At 41.8% G+C, this 12,023-nt stretch overlaps 1 protein-coding gene across 2 annotated transcripts; it reads right to left on the bottom strand.

The window, feature by feature from the left end:
• Positions 1-6,342: 6,342 nt before the first annotated feature.
• Positions 6,343-12,001, bottom strand: si:ch211-195b21.5 (uncharacterized). 2 transcript variants are annotated; one of them, XM_020481723.2, is made up of 8 exons: positions 11,581-12,001; positions 11,225-11,367; positions 10,489-11,125; positions 9,545-10,319; positions 8,132-8,205; positions 7,863-7,959; positions 7,538-7,656; positions 6,343-7,299 (listed from the first exon to the last, which is right to left on the bottom strand). In XM_020481723.2, exons 1-8 carry the CDS (start codon positions 11,803-11,805, stop codon positions 6,799-6,801), a joined length of 2,571 nt encoding a protein of 856 aa, XP_020337312.1. In that variant the 5' UTR covers positions 11,806-12,001; the 3' UTR covers positions 6,343-6,798. The 2 variants fall into 2 exon arrangements, with proteins under 2 accessions (XP_020337312.1, XP_020337313.1); XM_020481724.2 differs by having other exon boundaries at positions 6,343-7,296; positions 11,581-11,965.
• Between the last annotated feature and the right edge of the window lie 22 nt (positions 12,002-12,023).

Below are 12,023 nucleotides of genomic sequence, written 5' to 3'. Positions count from 1 at the left end.
TCAATGCTATAGCCTGCAATTTAAGAAATACATTGTGAAGCTTTGTGACAAGTTACAGGCTACCAGGAGCGCTCAACAACACATCAACATTGCATTTGGGCTGTATAAAATGACATTTAAAAAGTAATTTCATAATGAAATGAAATTTACCTTATTAGGCTATACAGTGCCTTTGAATTCAATTTTAGAAACACGAGTTTGGCCAGTCTTTGGTTTGAAGATCATACGGTGAGCTATGCATACCTAGTTTGTTCATTTAGCCTAGCAGATGCTCTTATATTCCCATGCCGTAATCACAGTCAACACAAATACATTTTTTTAACAACAATATCATGGAATATCATAAAATATAATAAATTAGAAAATGATAGTTTCCAAATGAAAAAAGGTTACAAGTGCATAAAGGCCTACCTGATGATATGCGGCTACTGTGTTAAACATTATTTTATTTTTTTTTCGAATTCATTGATGAGCAGATACTTCAGTTGTAACTTGTTCTGTTGCGCTACATTTTTATAGTTGATAGACAACCTTAGCACTGTTCCAAATTTAAGACTATTCTCTTTTTAACAATAGCATTGAACATAAACATTACACAAGTTGGAAATCGCAAATGACAAATTAGGGGTTTGGAAGGAATCTGCGGCTAACTGCAAGCGTTGCAAAGCAATCACTAGCCTGCAATTCAGTGGAGTGGGTGTGTGGTCCAAGTCTGGGTTTATGGGTCTCTTTTCCAAGCTTAAAATGATAAACATTCACATGCCATGGGCTAGAAAAGATTGAATTCATTGGCCATGCTGTCAATCCAGCATGACTTTTGCCACGTTCAAACTTCCATCCAACTTTGAATTCCAAGTCAGGTACTCATGCCTCTTTCTAGAGCTCCGACCTGAAGATCACTGACGTCATGATTCAACTTTGTTTTTTTCCATGTTCCCAGTTGTCTTGAGAGAAACGTAATCATCGAATATTGTCTGCTTATGTGCCCCCTTTATTTATCCTACAGTTCTAACTTGGTGTACGGGGAGAATACTGTGAGCTCTGTTTTTTTTAAAGGCAGTAAATGAGGCTCAATTAACTGTTTTTCTGCCAGACAAGGCTCCGCTGATAGTCAGGTGTAGCAGTGGTAAGGATTCACTCCATGGTTCTGAATGAAAGCTCTGCTTTTGGGACAGCTTTATGTAGGCCCTAACAGTTTGTGGGCACCGTTTGTCACCATTATAGTACAATTAATGTATTGTTTAGTGTTACGTTGTGTAGTGGCATAGCTGGCATGCGTCAAAAAAAAAGTGTGAGTTAGCACCATCAAGATTTACATGCTAAAATCGCCACTGCATGGTACAGATTTCTGTGTGTGTGTGTGTTTGTGCATAAATATAAATAACGTGTTGACTCAACTTACTTGGAGAGAAACGCCAATGCCACCCTCTCTTTCATGCTGACTGTCATACAGTACAAGCTTTTAGTTTTAGTTGTCCTAGGCTACTTGGCTAAAATGCTTGCTCGCTAGCCTAACTTCCTTTCTTGGGCAACGATTAGCCTGCTAGTTAACATTAGCCTACTACATTTAGCTACATATAGAACTTCCATCCTCTCAGGCCAGCGGCACAATGTATGCATTTATGGTTGGATCAGAATCGCCATTATAATCATTGGCCACTATAGAGAATTAAGTAAAACCACAAGTCCAAATCCCTGTCTCCATTGATGACTAATTTAGGAAAGGGCCCATTTTAGCTAGCTAGCTAGTCACCGGAGGACAACACTACTACTAGATGCAACAATTTTATTTTTTGGTGTGAAGCCAAATCCAAACGGTCTTCCCTTGACACTTTTTTGGATGTGCCAGGACCATTCACAGTTGAGCTCACTCAGTTTAGCTCAACGTTGATTGGCTACTAATGTATATTTTTTTTATCAAGGGAGGCCAAATGCTACGGGCAGCAACAATATCATATTCTTTTTGACCAAAAAGCATCAGCTAGATTGGCTACACATACAGAGACAGAGGGACGCTGTTTCGCTCGCTCGGATGCTTTCTCCAGTGAGATACATTCAGCCTCTTGGGAATTGAAGGAAAACTATGAAACCCAGAGATTTGTATTTTTTTATTGGTACATTTGGAGGGGAAGCCTGGCTTCCCTTGGCATCCATGAATACACACCACTGCAAGTTTTACTACCCAATTATTTCAGATATACAGGAGTGCAAGTTTCACCAGGGCACGGTCCATGGCAGTACATTGGCACATGAGAATTATTAGAATTTGGCAAATAGTAGTAAATTATTGCATTCTATACATGTTGGCTTTTACGGGCTACCTGAGACATGAAACAGATAGGTGGGAGGGCATACAGACTGTCATCAATTTATTAATGTGCAATTTGCCTAAATGAGTCATGGAAACACTTCAAACACAACATTTTTATTTGACTGTAGGTTTATGCGAAAAATGTATATTTTATAGGTGTGACGCCATTACATCCAGCTGTTTTTATCGACACAAAATAATTCATCCTTATGAGTCTATTGACTCACCCGTGCATCAATCTAATGAACATTAATTTAAATAATTCCGTTTAAGCAGAGGTAGAGACACCCAATTCCTCTGAAAATCTGTCTTCCTCCAGCAGGTGTTTTTTGTTGTTGTTTCACTCACCAAGCAAAGAGTATTTGTATGGAGGTCAATGAGTGTTGAATTTGGTCAACAACATACATTTGTGGTTTATTTGCTACGTGAGGTTTATTTGATCGAATAGAAGTTTCGGAATGCTTAAGTTATGAGTGTACTGATATAAGTAGGACACGTGACAACCCGCCAACTTTGAGAAAAAACACTTTATATCGGAGTTGTCTCGAGATGGCTATGCATATTCATGGTATGAGGCTAGTAGCATAGCATCTCTCTCCTTTGAATTACAGGCGGTTGACGTCAACAATCCTCATCGAAAATTCAAATTTACAATAATGAGATGTATCCACCAATCTAAAGAACGGATAGGTGGGAGTTAGACAGCCCGCCGTGTCGCTTTGTGTACAAGGACTCTCATTGTTAGGGTGGAGAGACATGTATCCTGTCAGTATATCCATAATCTTTGGTTTAAGATAAAGCTATCTGTTTTTTGTATGGGCTGCATCTCAATTTCAATGCATCCGCCTAACCTTGTTCTGATCACCTCCAAAACAAAGATTATGTGGTTTGGTGAGAAGAATGCCCCCGCCCCTCCCTCCACTGGTGTGATTACGACCTCTGAGGGGTTAGAGCTTAATGTAGTCTCCTCATACAAGCATTTGGGAGTATGGCTAAATGGTACAGTGTCCTTCTCTCAGCAAACATCCAAGTTGCAGGCTAAAGTTAAATCTAGACTTTGTTTCCTCTATCGTAATTGCTCATCTTTCACCCCAGCTGCCAAACTAACCCTGATTCAGATGACCATCCTACCCATGCTAGATTACGGAGATGTAATTTATAGATCGGCAAGTAAGGGTGCTAGATGTTCTTTACCATTCGGCCATCAGATTTGCCACCAATGTTCCTTATAGGACACATCACTGAACTCTATATTCTAAACTGGCTATCTCTTTATTCCTGACGCAAGACCAAATGGTTGATGCTTATTTATAAAACTCCCCCCTATCTGAGATACATACTGCAATCCTCATCCTCCACATACAACAACCGTTCTGCCAGTCACATTCTGTTAAAGTTCCCCAAAGCACACACATCCCTGGGTCGCTCCTCTTTTCAGTTCACTGCAAGCTAGCGACTGGATCGAGCTGCAAAAAAAACACTCAAACTGGACAGTTTTATCTCCATCTCTCCATTCAAAGACTCAATCATGGACACACTTACTGACATGTGTCGCTGCTTCACGTGATGTATTGTTGTCTCTACCTTTTTGCCCTGTTGTCTGTGACTAACAATGTTTGTACTATGTTTGCAAACAAGCAACAAGATATGCTGAATAGCAGTCTAAAAACCAGAAATGAATCAGATTTGACCATTCAGACAAAGTCACATGGCCAGGAATCAGTTTTTTCTCTGACTTAATACTACCCTTGTGTGGCTTGAAATATCCAATTCCATGTGCTTTTTGGCTGTTCAGACTGCAGGAAAAATAACAGATTTGAGTCACTTCAAACTGTTTATGTGAACAAGCCTTTAGAGACTTACCCAGAAAGACTCACAGCTGTAATCGGTGCCAAAGGTGAATCTAACATGTATTGACTCAGGTGTGAATACTTACACTACCGTTCAAACGTTTAGGGTCACTTAGAAATGTTCTCGTTTTTGAAAGAAAAGCACATTTTTGTCCATTAAAATAACACCAAATTGATCAGAAATACATTGTAGACATTGTTAATGCTGTAAATGACAATTGTAGCTGGAAACAGCAGATTGTTATGAAATATCTACATAGGCGTACAGATGCCCATTATCAGCAACCATCACTCCTGTGTTCCAATGGCACATTGTGTTAGCTAATCCAAGTTTATCATTTTAAAAGGCTAATTGATCATTAGAAAACCCTTTTGCAATTATATTAGCACAGTTGAAAACGGTTGTTCTGATTAAAGAAGCAATAAAACTGGCCTTCTTTAGACTAGTTGAGTATCTGGAGCATCAGCATTTGTGGGTTCGATTACAGGCTCAAAATGGCCAGAAACAAAGTACTTTCTTCTGAAACTCATCAGTCTATTCTTGTTCTGAGAAATGAAGGCTATTCCATGCGAGAAATTGCCAAGAAACTGAAGATCTCGTACAACGCTGTGTACTACTCCCTTCACAGAACAGCGCAAACGGGCCCTAACCAGAATATAAAGAGGAGTGGGAGGCCCTGGTGCACAACTGAGCAAGAGGACAAGTACATTAGTGTCTAGTTTGAGAAACAGACACCTCACAAGTCCTCAACTAGCAGCTTCATTAAATAGTACCCGCAAAACACCAGTCTCAATGTCAACAGTGAAGAGGCGACTCAGGGATGCTGGCCTAGGCAGAAATGCAAGGGAAAATCCATATCTCAGACTGGCAAATAAAAATAAAAGATTAAGATAGGAAAAACAAGACACTGGGCAGAGGAACTCTGCCTAGAAGGCCAGCATCCTGGAGTCATGCCATTTGAACACAGGAGTGATGGTTGCTGCTAATGGGCCTCTGTGCGCCTATGTAGATATTTCATTAAAAATCTGCCGTATCCAGCTACAATAGTCATTTACAACATGAACAATGTTTACATTGTATTTCAGATCAATTTGATGTTATTTTAATGGACAAAAAAGTGCTTTTCTTTCAAAAACAAGGACATTTCTAAGTGACCCTAAACATTTGAACGGTAGTGTATGTAAATGAGACATTTCTGTATTTCATTTTCAATAAATTTGCACATTTCTAAAAACATGTTTTCACTTTGTCATTATGGGGTATTGTGTGTAGATGGGTGATAATTTTTAGTTTTGTTTAATTCAGGCACAACAAAATGTGGAATAAGTCAAGGGGAATGAATACTTTCTAAACTAAACTATTTCTTGAGCTTTCGTATATCTAGGACAGACACTTTAAAACCTTATTCCATGTGATCTATTTTTTTACTGTCTTTTATGACATTTATTAATGTCTTATTCAATGTGTTTCTATGCGCTATAGTAATAGAGGTGAAATAAAATATTTGATCAAATCACTAAATATTTTTGATACCCAAAGGGGTCATAAAATTCAAAATCAAATAGCTAAATGATCCATGGTATGACCATCTTAAAACAATTCCATGTTAGCTTAAAATGAAAACTTATTTTGCAAGCAGTAGGCATTTAGGAGTGCAGCCTATAGTTATGTGATGACATCACATGCCCAGCATACCTTAAAGTATTTTACAGTCAACATTTATTCAAAATCAGTTTCCCCTCATTAGTTGCAGTAAAGAAAGTTCAACAAAAGAAAAATAGAACCCTATTGAACGGATAAAAATGTTATCGAGCTTTAAAATGTCTCCTATATCTGCCGTTTCTATTACACGTCAGAATATTTTTTCCCCCTGCTTTTGTCAAATAAACCTGGATCAATGGAAATGCCTAATATGTGAGAAAGAGGAAGTCAGAGTAAGCAACAGCAGACAAAAACAACGTATATAATCAGAAAAAAAAGTAATCACCTTACAAAAACATGTCAACTGTTCCTATCCTGATAGGATCCAATGACTTTGGCAAGATCATGTGCGCTTGCAAATAGCCTTGCGCCATCAATTGCCGAGACCTAGATTATAAGAGGACAATGTATAAGAATTTCTTCATTACAGAATAATTCCATCTCATCGGTTTAACAATAAGAAGAAAGACAGCACACGCTTCAAATGGCAGTTGACCTTTAAATGGAAAAAGTACATTTGATAACACTCAAAGCACTAAATCAAGGTTGTACCGGGTGAAATATACACAAACATGGCCCAATATAAAGAGGGTTATTTAATAAACATCTACAGTAACTAAAGGTCTGAACAATAGGATCAGTAGCTGGCAGCAAAACAATTCTGGACATCATAAATGCTGCATATGCACCCTGGAACGGCCTGTCCTCCAACAGCATTCAATGAAAATGTGCTGTTATCCACTACAACACAGTTAGTTGAAAAACAAGACAACCCCAAAAGGAGAGAATGAATCAGAGGAATACTGCTTCTTTTTAACATTAAAAGCACCAACTTCTGAAAACCGCTGCAATGATGCCAAACAATGACCCAAGGCCAGGTCCTCCAGAGATACAGTACAATCAAACCAGGACATGCAGTACAGCAGCTATTACTTCTAACCCTTTTCCTTCTTCTTCTTCTTCTTCTTTTCCTTCTTCTTTTTCTCCTTCTTCTTTTTCTTTTTGTTGCCTTTAGGAGATTTGTCTTTCTCGTCATCACTGTTAGAACTGCTTTCTCCTTTATCTTTGTCCTTCTTGTCACATACTTCCACGTTGGGCTTTCCTTTGGTCTCCACCACCTCCAGTTTGACCCTACCATATTTCCCAGAGGAAGCAGCACAAGAGCCCTTATCCACCCTCCCCTCCTCTCTCCCCCTGGCCTTCTGCAGACCTGGTGGGGTGTGCCCACGGACCATCGGCATCTTTATCCTGGGGCTTCCAGGGCGTTCCTCTTTCACGTAGATCTTCTCCCTGTAACCCTTTGGGCCCTCGTCTAGTTTGCGATACCTCTGATCTCTTGGGTCTCCCTGGTCCCTCCACTCTGGACCCAGGGGGTGCCCGATGTAATGGCTAGGGTGTCTTCGGTCCTCTCCAGGTCGTCTGTCTCCATGCTGCTGCTATAGACAAGGTGAAACAAGTAGCTACAGTTTGGGATTATAATACCACAAATCTTTTGGGGAATTTGACTTTTCTATGGATGCTGAAGACAAGTGGACTGGAAAGGAACCTAAAGTTTATACTGAGGGGTGATTTCGGTTGCACAACGCAATGGTTTAACTATGCTGTTTCTTTGGTCAATGCAGTGTATACAGTTGGGTTACTGTGTGGGGCGAGAGAATGTAGCTAGGTACATGCCATGCTAGGCTCATTCCGCCGGTGGGTTGCTGCATGGCCCTCAGCAGTGGTCAGGTCTCCGAAGAACTCCTCACACCTCTGACAGTAGAACCCGATGACCGGAATCAAAAAGGTAGACCCTGAATATACGAATGAAAAGGCATTTAGGTGTCATTCTATTACCAAGTAATGATGGCAACAAAAATAACACTTATATTTATTTATATTTAACAAGGCAAGTCAGTTAAGAACAAATTCTTATTTACAATGGCGGCCTACCAGTCATTTATATGTAGATAGAGAAAGACTGGGTAGAAAGACAGGTCTATAATGAACAATACTATACCATCCTGCTTTAGCAATTCCTCCAGTTCCTTCACAAGAGTTTCTTTCCTTTTCATTTGGTCATGTCTCGATCTCCTCTGACTCTCCTCATCTTTGCTCTAGAAAGTCCCATTTCATCACAATGTTAAAATGCAGTGTTTTATAATTTAGACATCACAACATGCTGTGACACAACAAACATCAGGAGTAATTATGATCAGTAATAGTGAGATTTGTCTCAGAGGGAAAAAAAAGAGTGTGATTGGAATGACACTGCCGAGTAAATGTTACCTTCTGTTTGTCTGAATTCCTTTGGGAATGGTTGCCATCATGTGGATCACTATTGGCCCTTTTCTCCCTTGTTGCTAAAGAAAGGAAGAAAATTGCAATTAGTCGCATCCTTAATATATACGGAACAAAAATGTAGTGTTGGTCCCAAGTTTCATGAATTGAGATAAAAGATCCCAGAAATGTTCCATATGCACAAAATGCTTATTTAAAAAAATAAAGTACATACATCAAATCAAATGTATTTATATAGCCCTTACATCAGCTGATATCTCAAAGGGCTGTACAGAAACCCAGCCTGAAACCCCAAACAGCAAGCAATGCAGGTGTAGAATCATCCCTATTAGTGAGCATTTCTCCATTGCCAAGATAATCCATCCACCTGACAGGTGTGGCATATCAGGAAGCTGATTAAAAGCCATGATCATTACACAGATGCTGGGGACAATGGAAGGCCACTAAAATGTGCAGTTTTGTCACACAACAAATCAAATCAAATTTATTTATATAGCCCTTCGTACATCAGCTGATATCTCAAAGTGCTGTACAGAAACCCAGCCTAAAACCCCAAACAGCAAGCAATGCAGGTGTAGAAGCACGGTGGCTAGGAAAAACTCCCATGAAAGGCCAAAACCTAGGAAGAAACCTAGAGAGGAACCAGGCTATGTGGGGTGGCCAGTCCTCTTCTGGCTGTGCCGGGTGGAGATTATAACAGAATACCACAGATGTCTTAAGTTTTGAGGGAGCTTGCAATTGGCATGTTGACTGCAGGAATGTCCACCAAAGCTGTTGCAAGAAAATTGAATGTTAATTTCTCTGCCATAAGCTGCCTCCAATGTCATTTTAGAGAATTTGTGCCAACGGGCCTCACAATCGCAGACCACATGCAACCACGCCAATCCAGGACCTCTACACCCGGCTTCTTCACCTGCGGGGTCGTCTGAGACCAGCCACCCGGACAGCTGATGAAACTGAGGAGTATTTCTGTCTGTAATAAAGCCCTTCAGTGGGGAAAAACACTTTTTGATTGGCTGGCTCCCCAGTGGGTGGGCTTGGCTCCCAAGTGGGTGGGCCTATGCCCTCCCGGGCCCAGCCATGATTGTGCCCCTGGCCAGTCATGTGAAATCCATAGATTAGGGCCTAATGAATTTATTTTTATTGACATATTTCCTTATATGAACTTCAACTCAGTAAAATCATTGAAATTGTTGCATTTATATTTTGTTCAGTATAGATTCACATTTTTCCTGTAAGAGTGAATGGGTTTTGTGTGTGTGTGTGTGTATGTATGTGTATATATATATATTCATGAATTGAGATAAAAGATCCCAGAAATGTTCCATATGCACAAAATGCTTATTTAAAAAATAAAGTACATACATCAAATCAAATGTATTTATATATGACTGCTCTAACCTTTAATAATGAACTGTAATGACTCCAATGCTTGTCGTATTGGTGCTGTCCCGAGTGCTGGTGAGGCCAGTCTGGGCTCCTGTGATGCCCCAATTACAAGAGGAAGAGGCAGCACTGGTGCTGGTGATGGCACTTTCTCCTCCCTCTTCTGCTCTGGCATCTTCCCCTCCTTCTGTTGCTGCAGCTTGACCATCATCTTACTGATCTCTGATGTGCACAGATTCAGTCCAATGTTCTTCAACATGGTCTTAAACTCCTCACATTCCTTCACAGTGGGGGCGGGCTTCACATCAGGAACAGGCTGCACCCTCTGCTCAGGCCTCACACTGGACTGGACCGGTTGAGGAGGCATCTTGAACTCCAGGACTTCACCATGGTTCCCGAACAGAGGCTGGCTTTGATAGTAGGGTGGGCCTGCTGGGGAGATCTCTGCATCGCTCTGCTGGGTAATGGAGGTGGACGGTGCAAAAGGCAGAGTGGCAGGGCGTTGTTTTGACTGGTTATCCTCATTCCCATAGAGGAAGTTCTCCTCATCCTCGACCTCCTCCAGCTTCTGAACAGGCGAGACCTCCCTGGTGCCCTGCAGCCAGGAGAAGTCACAGCCCACTCTCTCGTGGGGGAGAAGATTGCTGTCGGTCTCCTCCTGTCTGCTGACTGGCTTGGGCCCATCTGAGGCTTGAAGAAATTCCTGTCTGCTGGCCAAGACTGGTCCACATGGAAGACAGTTGCTCTGGATTGCTCTGCTGCTCTGGATATCTCTGCTAAAGTTATTGGCCTATGGAACAAACAGAAAAGACATTTTGAGGTATTGAGGTTTGATTTTACATTTGTTAGATTGTCTAGTCTTCACTGCAGATATAAATAAAAAATGGGCCTCGCCATGTTTGTAGAACATCATTAACTAAACATACCCCATAACAACCCATGACTTTCTCATACTATACCTGTATTGTGAGAATGGCATTCTTGATGGAAGGCATACTGTCCTCCAGTTGCTTGCTGTTCATAACCCGTTTCAAGCCCTCGAGCAGGTCATTGTGTACGGAGGAGTGATTACTGATCCTGCTGCTACAGCTCCGAATGGGGCTCCTTTTGTCCCTGTGGTCGGAATGATGGTCCACTCTGCCCCGGCTCTTTCCATAGCTGCGACTCCTACTCCTCGATCTGCTTTTGCTTCTCACCCGACTTTTCCCTCGGCTCCGGCTCCTACTACGAGCCTTGCTCTTGCTTCTGACCTGGCTCTTTCCACGACTGCGACTCCTGCTTCGTGGTCGGCTTTTGCTTCTTGCCCGGCTTTTCCCTCGGGTACGACTTCTGCTGCGCGGACAGCTCTTGCTTCTTGCCCGGCTCTTGCTTCTTACCTGGCTCTTTGCTCGGCTCTTACTCCTGCCCCTGCTTTCCTTCGCTGGACTGCGAGATTTGCTCCGGAGTCTCTGCCTCTCATAACCCCGGTTTTCTGGTACACCTGGAGCCTTGACTGCCTTCCCTGCGTCCAACAGGTTGACTCCTTTGAGGAAGTCAGGGACTGGCTTATTAGCTGCAAGGCATCTGAGGAATTCTTCCCCAGCTGTCAAGTTCTCACTGAAATACAAGTAAAAACTGTTTAGATTAGCCATAGCTGAAAGAGGTTGTGAACTAGGCTATGCATCACAAAATCCTTGAATCTTGACATTTCCCCACCTCTTGTCTCTTTGACATGATTCCAAAGGATTGGCGGGCCACTGTGGCATCTGAAGATGCTGTGTGTCTGGTGGGAGAATCTGTTGACCACCCAGACTGATCACTGTGCTGCGGTCAATGGAGTAACTGCTGCAGTGTGGAGTCTGGTTGAGGTACAAACAACATGTAAACATCAGCATACTAGATAGCTGACCATTGTAATCATTAACATTATGGTGTTTTGGCTGAGTGCACCATGTCTACCAGTATCCTAGTTTAAGCATTAATACATTTTTATCAAGGAACAAACTAAAGAATATATCGACTAGCTATGGATTTGTTGTGAAGCACATTAGCTGACAACGTTAGCTACGTACATTGATATAATGTTCCCTCATGGGCCTGTGGAGGTATTCACTTCCCGATCCGGGAGGTAAGAAAGGATGACAAGATCCAGGAGGTAAGTGTCCAGGCATTGGAACGTGGGGTGGCGGGCCAAAGGGCCCTCCGTAGCTGGGACCGGGTGGCTGTACATGGGATGGGTGGCCTAAGGGAGCAGGGCCCCGAGGAAGTTCTCCGGGATGGTGAAAACCACGAAACATTGTAGCCGTCAAATGATGACGGCAATTACATTAATGCTAGCTATCAAGACTTATCAGGGAAACCCCGAATGTCAAAACAAACATTTACTCATTAGTTCGCTTGCTTTGAAGTAGCTGGCGAGTGACTGAAAGCGGAAGAACTTCAAGCTGTAAAGTGTACAACATCCGGTATCCTGCATTTCAAAATAAAAGCCCACCAAGGATTAGCAATAGCATTA

Source organism: Oncorhynchus kisutch, linkage group LG4 (genome assembly GCF_002021735.2).
Source record: "Oncorhynchus kisutch isolate 150728-3 linkage group LG4, Okis_V2, whole genome shotgun sequence".
Taxonomy (NCBI): domain Eukaryota; kingdom Metazoa; phylum Chordata; class Actinopteri; order Salmoniformes; family Salmonidae; genus Oncorhynchus; species Oncorhynchus kisutch.
This window is presented reverse-complemented; position numbering and strand designations above follow the sequence as displayed.